The sequence below is a fragment of the Sceloporus undulatus genome, chromosome 3 (genome assembly GCF_019175285.1).
Source record: "Sceloporus undulatus isolate JIND9_A2432 ecotype Alabama chromosome 3, SceUnd_v1.1, whole genome shotgun sequence".
In the NCBI taxonomy this organism is placed as follows: Eukaryota; Metazoa; Chordata; class Lepidosauria; order Squamata; family Phrynosomatidae; genus Sceloporus; species Sceloporus undulatus.
The window spans coordinates 168,334,426-168,351,158 of record NC_056524.1 but is presented as its reverse complement, the minus strand read 5'-3'; the positions used below and the strand labels follow the sequence as shown (position 1 = coordinate 168,351,158).

At 40.2% G+C, this 16,733-nt stretch overlaps 2 protein-coding genes across 5 annotated transcripts in view; one reads left to right on the top strand and one right to left on the bottom strand.

The window, feature by feature from the left end:
* The window catches only part of CTNNA3 (catenin alpha 3), a 1,027,502-nt gene that overhangs the window by 285,851 nt on the left and 724,918 nt on the right, over nt 1–16,733 (top strand). The window lies entirely within an intron of this gene.
* The window catches only part of LRRTM3 (leucine rich repeat transmembrane neuronal 3), a 147,164-nt gene continuing 137,128 nt past the window's right edge, over nt 6,698–16,733 (bottom strand). Inside the window, exon 3 of the mRNA XM_042459362.1 lies at nt 6,698–7,741. Within this exon, the coding sequence (XP_042315296.1) occupies nt 7,553–7,741 (189 nt within the window). The 3' untranslated portion in view covers nt 6,698–7,552. The remainder of the gene's footprint in view (nt 7,742–16,733) is intronic.

The following is a 16,733-nucleotide window of genomic DNA, read 5'->3' as shown; positions in this document are numbered from 1 at the left end:
GCTCAGAATGTGCATTTCTGGATGTTTTTCCATTTTACAAAGTGCTTTCATTGTGGTGAACATAATTGAACTTGTTGAGTGGCGAATTGACAAGGTTGATTAAGAAGAATTGTTGAATATTTTAAGAAAGATTTTCAATTGTTTATTACTTTTTAATATCTCATTGGGACCATATATCAGTTTTAGGTTTGCAAGTTAAACAGAGTTTGTATGCTGTAGAAGCTAAAATGTTATCATTTAAAGGAAATATAGCACATAGGGGAAATAGGTACTGTATTAGGAGGTGGGAAATCATAGTGTTATTTTGATTGATTTTGTTGTTGTTGTTCTTATTGTTTAGTAGCCTTCATAGTTTATTGTTGTTTTGTATGTATGTTTTAGATATAATAAAATATGTATGGTGTTTTTAAGTTAATAAAAATGATTTTAAAACCTCAATGCTTTCTAAAATATTTTATATGAAACTATATTTATGAAGCTTTTATCTGTATATTAGAAGAAACCCAGAGTCCAGTGAACACCTAACTGTAATCTGCACATTGGCCCAGGATGGTGGTGGTGCAGATCAGGATCTAAAAAGACTAGTTCCATTGAATCATGGATGACTTGGCAAGATAACTTTATATAATTCCATTGGTTCAATGGGTCTGTACACTAACTAGAAGGTTATGCCATGGTCAATTTATATCAGAATTTTCCAGAAGCATCTACATGATTGATGCCCACCTGCAATATTTGGAATGAGGAGTGGGGTTTTTTGGTGCCGTTTGTATAGTCATCCTGTGTTACAGTATAGCTTCCCACATTCCCAAGTGTAGATTGCAATGAGTTAGACAGACCAATGTCCTGAAGGCAGCATTCCACGTGTTCTATAATTTTTGTTAAGACATTGTTATCTGATATAATTTATATCCCGATCACTTAGGTAGCTTATTTTCTGTTTAGTAACTCTTGAATTGCTGTACAAGAACAAGCATAATGCTGGGACTAGGGACATTTTAGGCCATTTCTATGTGTACACTGGGTTTTGCTGCTTTCTCTGCTTTTTTTGGGGTGAGGGGTGAGGGAGGGAAGAACCTATTGTGCATGTGGCACCTCCAATTCCAACTTGCATTATGGCTAATATTTTTCTCATTAATTTTAAACAGAAATCATATTAGCAGGAGCAGTATTCAGAGAGACATAGTATAAAATGGGATCAAGCGACCAGTAGCTTGGAGTGGCATGTATTGAAACTGGCCCTTCTGCCTGTCTTTCTCCCCTTAGTCAGAAACTTTTTGGGGCAGAAGGGGAAAAAGGAATGTGTGTGTTTCTGCCAGAGAAAGACCTACAGATAGGAATTATTAATATTTGCACATTATTTCTTCGGCCATGTCCACACACAGATTTAAAGTCTGGATTTTGTTCCTGTTCTTTCTGATTTTATAATGGACAGCCAAAATAAAGCTGCTTCGAGTCACAGTGGAGGATGGTGTTTCAATGATGCATGCATCCTAAGAGTCCAGAAGCACACCAAAACCACTCCAGTCCTTAGGGCTGGAGCTGGCTTTGGTGCGACTTCTGGACTCTTAGGACACATGCACCATTGAAACACCATACCTCCACTGTGACTCGAAGCAGCTTTATTTTGGCTGTCTGTAACAGCCACAAATGGATTAAGCGAGCAGGTTAAAAAGTCACTGTTTGTACCAGGAACTGACAGAACTATTCTGTGATAAACAAACTATGTATGACTCTTCAAGAACACGTAATATGTGACTTTCTGGTCTTTTAAGCAGGCTGGATGCACCCTTGAAGAAGGGTCAACCACTCAAAGTTCCCCACATTTCAGTTTCTCGTATAAACATTTTGCAATTTTTTTTTTGCCAGGAAAAAAAAAGCCACAATGGTTTTTCACTCAAAAAACCTTTAATGAAACTTCCCAGATAGGTCTTGGAGCTTTACCAGAGAGGCGAAACTTGATGTTCTTCATGAGGATGATATAAGTGGGGTTCACTTGCATAGCTGCAGATACCTCATAGCTGTGTTACAAATCAGTCCCTTTTGAATCTACATATACTTGCCACATGTGGATAGGAGATTTTGCAATAGCACCAAGGCCCTTTCAGATGTCATGTTAGGGCCATGGATTTAGGAAGGAAAAGGCATAATGCAGAGGTAGACACCTCCTTGAATCTGTAAATAAAGTACTGTGCATATACACATCTAATGAACACATACTGATCAAGGAAGAACTTACTCTTGTGATCCTGTTCACCTTCCACACTTCATTTAGCCCTGATGTTAGACAAAGAGAAGTGGGATGGACTCCATTATAGTTGTCTGAGTTGCATCTTGTTAGCTTTCATAATATTGAACACATGGATGCCTTTTTGTGTGGAAAGCAATTTGTGTGAATGGGCTGGGTAGTAGTTTTCCTGCCAGAGGAGCTGTGAATCTATTTGGAGTTTACAGCATCTTCAGCTTGAAGGAGAGCTCTGCCATTGTTAGACTATCTCAGGCCATTATCTGATGAGCGTGGACTGGGGGTCTTCTGCACTGGGCGATTCGAATACGTTATTTCGCACAATACCCTCATACCGCATTCGAATGGCCCAATCCGCACTCACGTGAAAGCGCGAGCTGCCAACTGAATGCGCACTGGCTCCTCTTTTGGAGCGTGTTGGCCAGTGCCTGATAAGGCGATTGGCGATACCTGGATTGGGGTTGCGATCTCAGTGCGAATGGGTCTGGTGGATCTACCCAGTCCTGAATTCCATCGCAGACCCCCAGATTCCAATTTTGTACTTCCGGTGGGTCTTTCCTCTGCCGGTTCCAGGGAAGCGGGGGGGGGGGGCGGTTCCAGCGGCCTCCTCCTCCTCCTCCCGGCTTGAGAGGCATCCCTGGCTGCATCACAGGCAGGGAGAGGAGGAGGAGGCCGTTGGAACGGCGGCGATCGACGCGATTCTAGCGGCCCCGCGCCTGTTCCCTGCCTGGGATTGCAGCCAGGGATGGCCTCTCAAGCGGGAGGAGGAGGAGAGGCTTGCTGGAACCAGCGCTTCCCGTGCCCCCCGCGCTCTTCCTGCCTGGAAGGGCAAGGCATTTCCTCCTCATCGGAGGGGAGGGGGAGGAGGAAGAGCCCTGGGCAGAGGGAAGCAAGGGAAGGCATTGTTTAGGAGCCTCTTTTCCCTGCATCCCCTGCCCAAAGCCCTCTGTCGCTGGGCATTCCTTCCCTTGCAGGAGGAAAAAATCAGGTCATGAACGGAGCTCAGCAGTCAAACCCCCCCCCTTTTCAATCAAACCAATTTTTTGAGCGGCAGATGCGCATGGTTAATATCCCAGAATGTATGTTTTATTTTTAACCCTTTTGTTGAGCGCAGATGCGCCGTTTATATTCCAGAGGCAGATGGAGCCAGGTTGTGCACTTTGCAGCTCGCTGAAACCCCTGTGCCTGTCTTTAAAAAGGAGGACACTTCCCCCATGCCCTGAAACGTCACATGACGATAGCTTGATTGGCAGCGGGCCAATCTACAGAATTGCATTCGATTTCTGTCAAAATGCATTCGATTTCAATTTATAGTGGGCACTTGCTACGGAGCGATTGACAGCCGTGGAACTGCTCCTCCCCCCCCCAGAATACATACTCACACCCAACACCACCACACAACACACACACCCACCCAACACCCACGTAAAACCGGCATTGCTAATTGTTGCAAGGGAGGTCTATGGTACATTAAAACCAAGCGGGAATGTAGAGAGGAAACAAATGGGCGCGTTGTATCTGCGATTGTTAATGTGCTGAGCTGGTCTCCCGCTGTTTACCGGGCTGTCATGACGGACCTCCCCTTTCACCGGAAGCGTTTAAGGTCGCAACCCATGAGAACCACTGAGCATGTGCGAGGCGGCCGATACGAATCGGCCATCATCATGTTGAGCACCAGTGTGACAAAACATTCTGCACTGAATGCACTTCGCGCGGAATGCAGATTGGCCAATTTGAATCCTGCCAATGCGGAGGGACCCAGTATGATGGTATGTGCGAAAATAACGTGAATCGAATCGTCCCGTGCAGAAGACCCCCAGTTCCACACTCCTCTGATAAGGGCTTCAGCAAAGGTTTGGCACTAACGAATTCCCATTCAAATTAGAGCATCTGAAGGAGAAGTGGCAGTAAAATCAAGATTGGTTTTCAGCCCCATGGTGACAGATCACTGGCTGCTCCTGAATCCTCACCTAAATGGAGATGTTCCTTTCATGGTCAGCAGGGTGAGCCATATAATTCCATCTATAGTGGCTACTTAGCTGTACTTGAGATGTAGGCTTCATCTTATTAAAAAAAGAGGAAGGAATATAACAATATAAAGAATTGTTACTTAACTCCTAATTTGGAGAAACTGAGATTTCTTCTAAACGTTCACAACAATTAGGAAAAAAGGTAATCCCATCCTTTGACATATAAAGAATAGTCTGATAGCATCTTGCCACCGCCACCCTTGGCAGTGCATGTGGATATGGTTTCTTTTGTTTTTAACAACCCATTATAATGAGCTTAAAGAGCATCAAACTTCCTGGCTGTGGCCCAGATCACTACTGTAAGTGAAAAGCAGAAATCTATGAATCACAATACCAATACGTAAAGGAATCAGAAAGTGGAAAAGATTATGAAAGTTAGGATGAGTCTTAAAAATGACAAATAAAATATTTTGAATAGCAAATAATTTATGCAAAATATGTTACAAAATCTAGGATGCTAAATAAATAATACAATGTACACTCTTTTTGACATTTTTGTATTCTCATATTTCTTTTAAACAATATTCTGAAGGCAATTTTTTCTGCCCTCCATAAGAGTTGCTTCATACAAATGGTGGAATTCAGAATTTTCAGTTTTGTTGATGAAGTCACTGTAAAATACTTGGGAGAAATATTGAGAAAAATAGATTTGTGGTTAAATTGTTTCTCTTTATTTATAAAAAAAGAATTGTTACTACTATATGAAAGGTTTTCCCCCCCCTGTCCTAACATTTTGGCTATCTTAGAGATTCTTAATTCCTTATCCTCAAGTCAAAACCCCAAAATATATATTTTAAACAGTGCAATCCTATACTTGTCTACTTAGAAGTGTAAGTGGATATAGGATTGTGACCAAACTGATGTTAACCTTCCATGATTTTAAAGCAGTTGTACTATAACATCTGTTGTACTATTACAGTACCATTGATAGTAAGAAATATATGATCCCATAGCTATCAAGTAGTTGAGGGCACTATACGAATAACTGGAACAAATGACAAATTTATTTAAATTTTAGCCATGTAAATCTTTGTTTGGCTTTTCAAAACTTAACCCTCTTTCCATGAAAATACTTGTTACTTTTACTTTTTGGTTCAGATTTGTCTTGCTTTGAACTAGCCATAAGGTTTTAGTTTTTAATAAGAACAAGTATAACTACTTGGTCATTAAATAATGAAACAGGAATAATTTAATTCCATATGCGATTTCGAATTTTGGATTTGAGATCTGATATCATCCTCCCACATGTCAAGAGACAGACACAGATACATGTGGGAGGAGGCTGTCTCAGGTTTTTCTTCTTCTTCTGTTCTTTCTGTCTTCTGTGACTATTGTGGGGAGGTAGCTTTGAGGTGGATGACCAATTTATTGAGATAATTCTACTTTGAGGTGGAGCAGCTGCAGTCTTTTGTCACCTACAAGTACAGATCCTGTGCTAGTATCATTACATTAGTAACTGGATGAACCCAGACTGCCTGATAATGGAATGGGTGCTAAATGGCTTCCTACTGGACTTCCATGGCAATGTGATAATTCAATACTAGATGCATGGACCCATGTATGGGTAGCTCCATTCAATAGCATCCTTTCCACTTACAGGGAAAGACGATGTGGGACTATGTGTTGATGTGCCCAGATCATACATTACAAGGCTGCAGATGTATGTGCTCCTCTACCACCTTGAAAGGGTCCCTGTCTAGGTGAATATGTGGAGTAGAATTTAGAATACAACTGCTAATTGTGGTCTTAATGTATTTATTAGTCCAAACTAGAGCCATTGAATCAGATACTCAAAAGTCAACATGGACATAAACCCAATTGATTCAATGGATCTGCTTTAGTTGGATGTGGCAATTGGATTTAGGCTGATATTTTTTAAGCTTTCACAATGCTGTATCAAATCAGGATTTGTACCTGTGGTGGTGTCTTTGGAGGACTAATTTGCAGCTTCCTCGTCCAGTTTAAAACAACAGAACCAAAACAGCATTACAATGTATGGGAAAAAGAAACCATTGTGTGGCTCTGCATTTTCACTCTCCTCTAAGTGGTTAATCCCCTTTAAAGTTCATCTCGCAAGACACATTTTCACATGCATTGAAATTTGCATGTCAAATGTTTTTCTTTTAATGTAGAACCCTGGAAATTTGCATATTGGCTTATGATGGTTTTCAGGGCAATGCTGAAGCCATCCTAAAAGAACTTTGCATTGACTGAATGTTTGGAGAATTAGAGCACAGCAAATAATTATGGCTACCCAATTGGATTGCATTATCTTTTTTTACTATGAGACCGTATAAAAACTGCATCCTGGTCTCCCTTTAACTGCCTGCTTTTCTCAAAGGAATGAAACTATGTTGCTGTGGTTACTGTCTTTGTCTTCAATGCTCTTTTTGTCTGTGGTGCATTTTTGTTCCCCCCCCCCCCCCCCCCCGAAACAGTACTATATGAAGGAATAAAACAATGAGTCATTCATTCGGAGATAATGTTGTTAAAATATCCCTTTTTATCATTACATTTCATTGCTTTAGAAATCAGGCTGTAATTCAAGGCAACAGTTAATTGCAAGAACTGTTAAAAAATCTTTGATTTCTTTTTATAGGAAAAAAGACACACAACCTTGCCTATGTAAGCTTGAACAACCCAATTGCCCATTCAGTTAATGGATTATTTCTAGAGCCAGTAGACAGAATTCTGGGTGCAGTCAATGTGATAGAAGTTGTGCCTATTTTGCACAGTGCAGAATTTCAGAGTGAAAGGTTTTTTTATATATATATTTTTTCTGGGCACAAAATCAGTAACAAAACAGTTCCTACAAAACGGAGAAACTAAAAATGTAACACAAGATATAACTTTTGTTAATTTAAATTTTTTAAAAACTGAAAACTTCAAAGGAAAATGTAATTAAATCATGGTCCTGTACATACCGGTACATCTCAGTATATTGAAACTTTACAATATGAAAAAATACATTAGATCTGTACAGTTTATTTTTTTACAGGTAGGTAGGATGAGTTTTGAAAAAAGATTTATTTTAAGGATCATACTCTGTTTGTAAAGTCAAAAAATACTGCACAACTTAGCTAATTACAAATTGTCGGCTTGAAACAATCTGCATCTGAATGTGGAACTCTTTTCTTGGTTTGTTTTTGCCTTTGAATTGACCAGGTATTTTGGAATCCATCACAGAAGAAAGTCTCCATTTCATCCTTCATGAGAAATAAAAATTTGGTGGCAACTCTGGGCTGTACTTCAGGCCACATAAGCCAGCTGAGTGTGATCACTGATTCCGCGCAGCTGTCGTGATTGTGCTCAGATCCAGATCAGTTTCTAAGTGTGTCTCCATTGTTTCTTCCTGTGCATTTGATTCATAGGGCTTATGAGCAAGAAGTTCATGATGTACACCACAGTAACTTATCGTGGGTTGATCATATGCAAGAAATGTTGACACATTCATCGATAAAGGTATCTGGAGGAAGAAATGAATATGAAGAGTAGTTAGTAAGGAGAAAATAAGAGGCTAGTGTAGACATGACACTGGGAGCAGGACTGGATCTTCTCAACAGGCAGAGCCAGGTGACTCAGGCACAATATTTGGGATGTTATGAAAGAACAGCAAGTTTTCAGTTCTTTTCTAATATATACACTTGTCCCTCCATATTCGCTAGGGTTAGGGGCACAAGACCCCCATGAATATGGAAAAACCACAGAAAACAAAAAACACCATGTCTTTACCTGAGAGGACACCTCTCTAGGAATCTCTAGGTCCTCCAGTGCAACTCTGTGGTCAATGTCCACAGACACTGGCCATAGAACTGCGCTGGAGGAGCTACAAATGCCTAGTAGAGTATTCTCTCTAGGATTCTCTAGGTCTTTCAGCGCAACTTTTAGTTAAAGTTGACCATAGAGTTATGCTGGAGGACCTAGATATTCCTAGAGAGAACATATGAATCAAATCCATGAATAATCAAATCCACACTATCAAAGCCGCAAATGTAGAGGGACGAGTATATGGAGTATATCTGCAAATATGGAGGGATGAGTATATGGAGGGGTGTGTGTGTATTTGCTAGGGATGGGGAGAGGTGCATGAGGGATTTTCTGCTTTATTTGCCAAAATAAGTTGGAAGGCTTTGGGTAGTATGCAACCCAATAGGTGAACAGTAGGAGCAGAACTTTTTAAATACACCACAATGAAATATTTGAATTTTTTCTCCCTGCTGGGTGAGATTGTCAGAGTTTTTGCACATTTTGGGTGATTTGACCATGCATACTGGTGTGTGTGTGGGGGGGGGGGGGGGCGATAATGAAAGGGGGGGGGGGTTTTTTTTTTTTTTTTTTTTTTTTGGGGTGGGGTTTTTTTTGGAGGGGGGGTTCTTTTTTTTTGCTATTACAGAGACAATGAATAGAGGGTACCTTTTTCTGTTCTGCCTAAAGCAGTAAGGTGTTTGTGGAGATGGGTGACCCATGCCTCGATCTTTCACCATTTTATTTTAAAAAACAGCAGTCATGGAAATAGGTCAGTGGATCTGACTGGATTGTGCTGCTGAGTGAAAGGTAAGTGAAAGCCTTGAGCTATTTGCATGATAGCAGGTACCTTCCCAACTGTTATTCTTTTTATGTGACAAACTGTTTTATATCAAGAAAATTGGACAAGAATAAAGTTAACCCCAATCTCTATGTTCCTGGTCAGATATATTATCCCACTTGATGTTGGTATTTTTTTTTTAAAAGCAGGAGGCTTATTACAGACCTCCTGCTGTCATCCTTTGTTTTCACTCTTAACTTCTTTGTTTGTGAGATAGGCAAAATAAAAGTGGTGATGAATGTCTGTTATATTGTTTAGAAACTAACAATAAATAAAACATAATGTCTTATGCCTTTTATGAGAGCTAGTATGTCATAGTGGTTTGAATGTTGACTTGGAATGTGAAAGGCTAGGGTTTTAATCCATGGAAACCCACTGGCTGACTTGGGTCAAGTCACACTGTCTTAACATAAGAAGAAGGCAAATGCAAATCTCATCTGAATAAATCTTGCCAATCAAACACTGCAATCATAAATCAGGATTGACTTGAAGGCAGGTAACAACAATGCATTTTGAGATTTATAGTAGAGGTGGGGTCTTCCATATGGTCTGGACTTCAGCTTCTGTAATCTTTTACTTTTGGCCTTGGTAGCTGGTGGTGAGGAAACATGGGCACGTTACAGACGGGCCTAAGAGGCACCGTCCTTCCGCTGCGATTATGCGCGAGGGACGGCGCTTCTGGATGCACCTTGCCCCTCGCGCGTAACCGATACGTCAAGATAGCGGCGCCCTATACAGATGGGCGCCGCCATCTTGACGTAGCGGACGCTTTGCGTCCGCACGTCCCAACCCAGAAGAGACGTTGCGAGTGCATGCTTTGGCACTTGCGACGTCTCTTCCGGGTTGCCGGAAGGAGCGCAATTTTCGCACTCCTTTTTTTGCAGCGCAGAGGAGTCGCGTGGTTTGGCTGCTGCGGCTCCTCCATGCTGCAACCGGCAGCGGCCTGAGACTGCCCCTTTTGGGCGGTCTGTAACGGGCCTTGAAGTCTAAAAAAGATCTGAAGATCAAAATTTCACTATCCCTGACTTATAGCTACCATGTCCAAAAAGCTCAGCTCGAGAATATTTGTATGAGTCTGTGGGTGTTTTAATTTCTCCAGCTATCTTGTGAAATCCTATTATATTGTGAAGTCTTTGATAGTTTTTCCAAAAATGAATGATAACCCTGCAGTTGTTCCACCAAATGCTGGTGTAGTGCAGTTGCTCAAGGTTGCAATTTTTTATGTACAGTTATTAAAACGTAAATCCCACTGAACCCAGTGGGGCTGTCTTCTAAGTAAACATCATTTGGGTTATGCTGTGAGCTAGAAAGTCTTAAGCCATATAAATGATAAGTATTTCTAAACCCCATGCCACAAAGGAGGATTATCCCCATATCACCTCTCTCTTTCTTTAGAATTCAGATTAGCATCTGTAAGCTAAAAAAGAAAGGGAAATAGGTGTATTGCCCTCAAATGATTCTAAGTAAATCACCAAAACAAAACCAGATTGTAGCAAAATGTTCAGGTTAATATGCCAATCTGACCTGGAAGAACATATAATCAGATCTCAGGCAATCTACAAAATCCATGCACCTGATCTTTAACGTACTTTTTAACTAAGATGCAAGTCTTCCTGTTCACCCAAACAATAGTCTGTTTATATTGTGGCACTCTTTTATGTGCCATAGAAAGGAAAATGAGAACAAATGCTGTACATCAATGGTCCCCAAACTGTGCCCCTTAAGAAATCTTGGACTTTAGGTCCCAGAAGCTTCAGTCATGTTGGCCAATAGTCTGGGATTCAGGGAGATGAAGTCCAAAATCCCTTAAAGAGCACAGTTTGGAGACCACTGCTATACAGGAAGATACCTGAAGGGGAAGTAGTACTAAATGGTTCATGCTCATGCTCGGTCTATAAATAAAACGTATTATTATTATTATTATTATTATTATTTGCATGAAACAGTTACAGCTATTTACTTTGTAGACCCGGTAACCATTCTGCCTCATTCCTGTTTGTCAGAACAATGGATTGTGTGGTTCTCTTTGAGAGTAACTTGGTGTCACAGTGCAACACTAGCTGTGTTGGCTCTTTGGTCTGTTGCCCTTCTATGAAATGAGCCTCAGATTGTAGGCGGAAAGGCTGGGAACCTCTTCCATACCCTGACAGGCCACAGCTTTGGCACAGAAGCTAAATGCCATTTTATATATTTATCCAGTTCTTTCTTGAAACCAATGAGCTTTTTGCTGCTACATAATGAAGTATCATGGCAGGATTTTTGGTGGGTAGGGGAGAATTTTCTATAATTTATATTTTATTATTTAAAAATATGTCAGTTCCTCTGCTTGCCATTTCAGCAACACAGCTTGGTTTCCAAAAGGTCATTAGCTGCCTGCCACAAAGGCTTGCTTATATCATGTGTCAAATAAAAGTATTTTGTACTATGTGGGTGGATAGAGAGACAAGCATTTTTCAGCTAATTAGTAGCTGGATGTCTCCCTTTATAGCCAACGTGGAGGGTTTTATACTGGAGCTGAGAGCTGTGTTCTTATTTATTTATTACTAGAGCTTGGAAAGTTACTTTTAGAAATACTCTTAGAGTTCCAAGGCTTGAAAAGTAGTGACTACCATGTTACAATTTGCACAAGTAATTTCTATTTCTGAAAGTAAAGATATAACTACATTGCCCTGACAAACCACCAAAAGAACGGGCTGGAGGCGTCCGTTTTAACTCCAGAGGGACGCCGTACCAGCCAAACGGTGCAGCGTCCCTCCACAGTACAAACAACCCGGAAAAAACGGGTACTTTTTGTGATCATGGTGTCTCCCTGCCAGGTATGTTTTAAGGTGCCTGGCACACATCACGAGTGCACCATTGGTGCACTGGAGGCATAAACGACACACAGCGACTTCTGTATGCTGCACTTCACTTACATCATCATAGCGGTGCCTGTGTGGATGGGACACTGCCATGATGCCCCCGCCATTACATGCTAGGGTTCGGGAGTGTGTGGTTACTACGTGCTCCCGAACCCTAGTATTGGCAGTGGCACACTGCTTTTGGCCTGTCTGTCCCGGGCCTATATTAGAATGTATTAACTCATGGCTTAGGGTTCCCATTCTCTTTATATTTAGGTCTGTCAGGGAGAAAGAAATGCATTTTCTTTCCTAAATAAAATGGCTTCTAGGTTCACCAGGCCTAGTCTTCTAATTTCTCCTAGCGTTACAAGGCAATGGGCTGAAATCCTTTTTCACCTCATATGGATCCAGTCAAATGCCAGAATGGCCAGACATTGAAGTCGTGACAAAGAGAGACAAAAACCATCAGAACCATACATGATAACACATTAACTGACTGGAAAGGAGACTTCCATATCCAGGCCTGCTTGGGGAGTCCTAAATACAAGCCAGCCAACTCAACTCATGATGGGTTGACTCATTCAGAAATCTTGCAATGATCCTGTCATGAACACAGAAGACGCCACACACCTAAGAAAGAAAATGGCAGCTCCCAAACTCCATCTGCTGCCTCACAGACAGCAAATGGTGTTTCAGATCATTCTGGAACTCATGCAATATAACCTGGTAATACTTGTTAATTTGGAAAAGAATTAATTACAAGTAACTGGTTATTGATAACCATTATTTTTAACTAGTTGGTGCTGAGCTTTCATCTCCCCTGCAATTTTCTTTTTTAAAAATAATGTATTTACATGGCAAAATATCTTCAACATCATCTTCCATTCATTAAGGTACAAATTTAGATCAGGAAAAAGAATAAGGGTGAATATTTTCTAGAATATAACAAAAAGGCCCAATCCTTTTATGTATCTGTTTTCAAATACAGCTTTTACATGACATGTGAGCTTCAGCATTATAGCAACATCCCAAATTCTGAAAATTAAACACAAAAACAAAAACCAAACAAAAACCAAACTCATCCTGACAGAGAAGGAGAAATTCTCTTGTTCCATAATGTTGAATTTTATATTTTTGTAGAAGGGGGGTAGTGGTAGTTACATGTATATAGTTCAGATAGCACATTTCCTTACCAAACCTTCACTCTCAGGATCTAATATTCTGCAGGACATCCATGCAAGTGGAGTATGCCTACTTTAGTGCTAACTTTGGACGAAGGAGAGATGAAGCAGGATATGAAAGCCAGATTAAGATGGATGGAAGAGTTACTTTACTATAGCCAGTCTTCTTTTCTCCTTTCTATTCTGTCCTATGAGGTCTATGTACTATTGCAAACAATGAGGGATTCCCATTTAACGGGAAAGGTGGGTCAAGTAATTCACATGCCTCCTGTAGGAAAGGCAATCTTAAGGAAGGTTTAAATAACCTCAAAGTGATTGAACTTGGTTTAACAATCATTCAGCAGTCTTTCTTTTAGGAGCAATGACCCTCAACACTGTGGCTTTTTCAGTTCCTTCTATAACTCCAGAACTTGCCTCATCCTGCCAGAGAATATGACTTCGTGCACCTGTCGTGCCTCCCATATTTGGAGAGCAGCATGTATTTCCTATACAATACATTTGCTTTCATTTCAGTATGCATTTCCCAATGGGAGGTAATAACTCACTTCAACGCAATGGCAATTGCTACGTAAGCATATGACAAAGGAACAATAGCAATGTTCCCAGTGATGGGAGATTTCAGCATTCCAGCAGCGAGAACTGTATGAAAAACAGAATGATTGCACTTCATACTTAAGGGAATATATTAAGAATTATTTTGGACAAGATGAAGCAGCACAAGAAAACAGAAGTGTGTGACATTCTGCTTTTTGTAAATCCTACTCATTGCCATGTAACCATGTCTGAAATGTTCTTCAGACAGGATTGTATGAAAAATTGGCAAGGATTTTTATTTTTTAAAGTTTGCAGAAATGTCAACCGCAGGACTTGATGCAAAGTTGGGTGCAGTTTGCATTTGAACTTGTAATGTACAACACACATAGATTAGACAACACACATAGATTTGAACAGTGCACAAAGAAGATGGAGTACAGTTCTAAAATGAGTCCAAACATATTTCAGTTATTGTATACAAAAGATGTATAGGTACATTAAAAATGTGCATATTTGAAAAATGAACACAAACTACACCCTCACTTTCAGAAAAGGTACTTAGAGGGAAGGTGAAAATGAGAGAATTTTGATGAGCTCATATTTTACAGATCCACAACTAGAACATGGGAATGTTTCCTTTTGGGGATTCCACATCAGCATGCTAGAAGTGTGTATCTATGTGTGTGTGTGTGTGGGGGGGGGGGGGGGGGGGAAATTGGGGACCCCCCCCCCCCCACCATTTCTTCAGTGTGTAGCCCATTAAAAAAAAGCCACATTTTCTAGTCTTAGCTGTACAGTTAGCTTGGCTAAGTGGGAATGGCAGGGAATGAACCTTGAGCTTTTTACCCAGAAAGTATGTGCTGGAGTACTCAACAATAAACATTCCCCTAGCTGTGGCTCCAATTTGTTCATGCCTAACTAGCTAGCAAAAATAATTTGCTGTTAGCAATTTGTTAGTTGTTTTGAAAATGAACAACTTACAGAGTTTATAACTGTTTTGTTATTTTTTTCATTTTGAAAATGCAGTCTATCTAGAGGTTGATATATACCATAAAAATATATGAGTCATAGGGTGTATCCACCCTGCACAGTTAAAGAAGTTTGATCCAGCTTTAACAATCATGACTCCATCCTATGGAATCTTGGGATCTGCAGTTTGGGGAAGCACTTAAATGTTGCCTGCTAGGGAGCTCTAGTGCTGCAGTTCAGGAGGAATGCAACAGAAACCCCCCCCCCAACTACAAATGCCAGGATCTCTTAAGATGGAGCCATGTTATTTAAAGTATGATCAACTACTATAACTGTGCACTATGGATACTATAACTGTGCACTATAGATTCATTCATGCTTTGTTTGTTTATATTAATGGCACAGTTGATTTAGAAACAAATATTTATTTATTTATGGTATTTATACCCTGCCCTTCAGCCCTAAAGGCTATTGAATGTATTGTACTTGAATTAATGGTTAAAAATAGTTATGCACTTAATCCATTTTATAGGATGTATCCAGTATGTAGTGTGCATCTCTAGTGATGATGGTTACATGGCAATATATATATAAATAAAGAAACCATATGTGATGTCTCTATATTCTTGGCAGATGATCTGGAATTTTTAAGAACATATGTCCACATAACTGTGCATTTCTGGAGACGTATGAATGCTTAAAAATATCTAGAACAAGAATGATGTACTTATAGTGGTGAAATTCTGTTGTTCCACCACCCACAAGCTTCTTGATGGCATCCTGTTGGTAATTACACCAGTATAGGGACTGATGGCAGGAGGAGAAAAGCCATGGGTTTAGGTGGCCATGAAAGCAAGCAGGCATTAGACACCAGCTGTCATGCCCACCTTTAGAGTTCAACTTCAGACCTACCGCAGCTCAGTCTCACAGCCACCTGAGTTCTCCAGAGGAGGAGGTGGTAGGAGAGAAAACTCCAAGTCCTCATGAAAGGTGAAGGTTTCAGTGTTTGATGCTCACTTCTCCCATAGGCGAAGTGAGAGGTTGTGCCCATGCAGCAGAGAAATAATCTCTTGAAATACAGTCTGTAAGTTGGATGGAGCTGAGTTGACAGGCTTTATAAGTCAGGAGCCTCACCCCATTTGGTTTGTTGAAAACAGATTTGGTTTCTGTCTCAGCCTGTGTCTACTGTGAGATACAACCCTGTGATTTACGACCATTGACTGTTACTTGACTCCGATTTCTTGCTACTCCTATATGGTTTCTGCTTTGATTTATGGCTTCTGGTCCTAGACTATTTGTTATCGAACACTGCTTATTCTTTCAACTACTGCAGTTTTGGCACTACATTCAGTTGCAGTGTGAGAGCAAAACAGCAGGATCAAGAGCCACCAGATTTCATCTGCCTTTCCTTACCACTATATTCCAACCCTAGAGAAAGTGCATCTACTAGTGTAGTGCTTCAGTAGGTTTCTGGCTCATGTCTTATGGTTCCTAAGAGATAGACATAATGAGAAGTCTATGCAGCCAGAATCTATATTATAAATAATGCAAGCTTCAAAATCTAATACCAAATCCCATTACAGATATAAATTCTTTTATAAGATAAAAGGGAGAATTCTGTAGATTTTATCTTCTTTTCTCCTGTGCAGTGAATCCAAAATGCTTATTAAGGGTGAAGTCATCATAGTGTAAAGCATATGACTGGTGATCCATATCTGCTTGCTCATAAACATTTATGAGCTACAATTCATGAAATTTATGATTTCTGAAACAGCTTCTTTTATTTCTTTTTTGCATAGGTTGCTGTGTGCTAGGTTTCCAGTCTTTCTTACAGGCATACAAGGAATTTACCTTAGAAAGGAGTGAGAAAATAACATTGAGGAACTAGTAACTTGTTCCTGTTTCTCTGTTGGATGAGTACTGTTGGCTACCAGTTTTCATTTTGATTTAATGGACCCCCGCACAACTTAAATTCCTGAAATACTTAAAGAAAACATTTAAAAAATGTTACTAGATTGTTTGTCCTCAATAGGTACACCATATGTTCTGGAGCTTTGTTTATCAGCATATCTTATTTACCCTGCAATAATGAATATTAAAGGACAAGATGTGATCTATTTTTGGCTATGTCTGCCCCATTATTTTAAATTAATTGATTCCTATCTCTTCATCCCCAGTAGAAGTGCAATTTGATATGTACAAAGAGAAAATAGTTGCATCATAAAAACCAAAATACAACAAAAATGCAACAATTATTTCCTATTAACAGTCATTCTATCCACATACAATAATTTCCTTATCCATGCGACCGGGGCAAGTGTAGTGTAAACCACGATCCGATGTCAAATC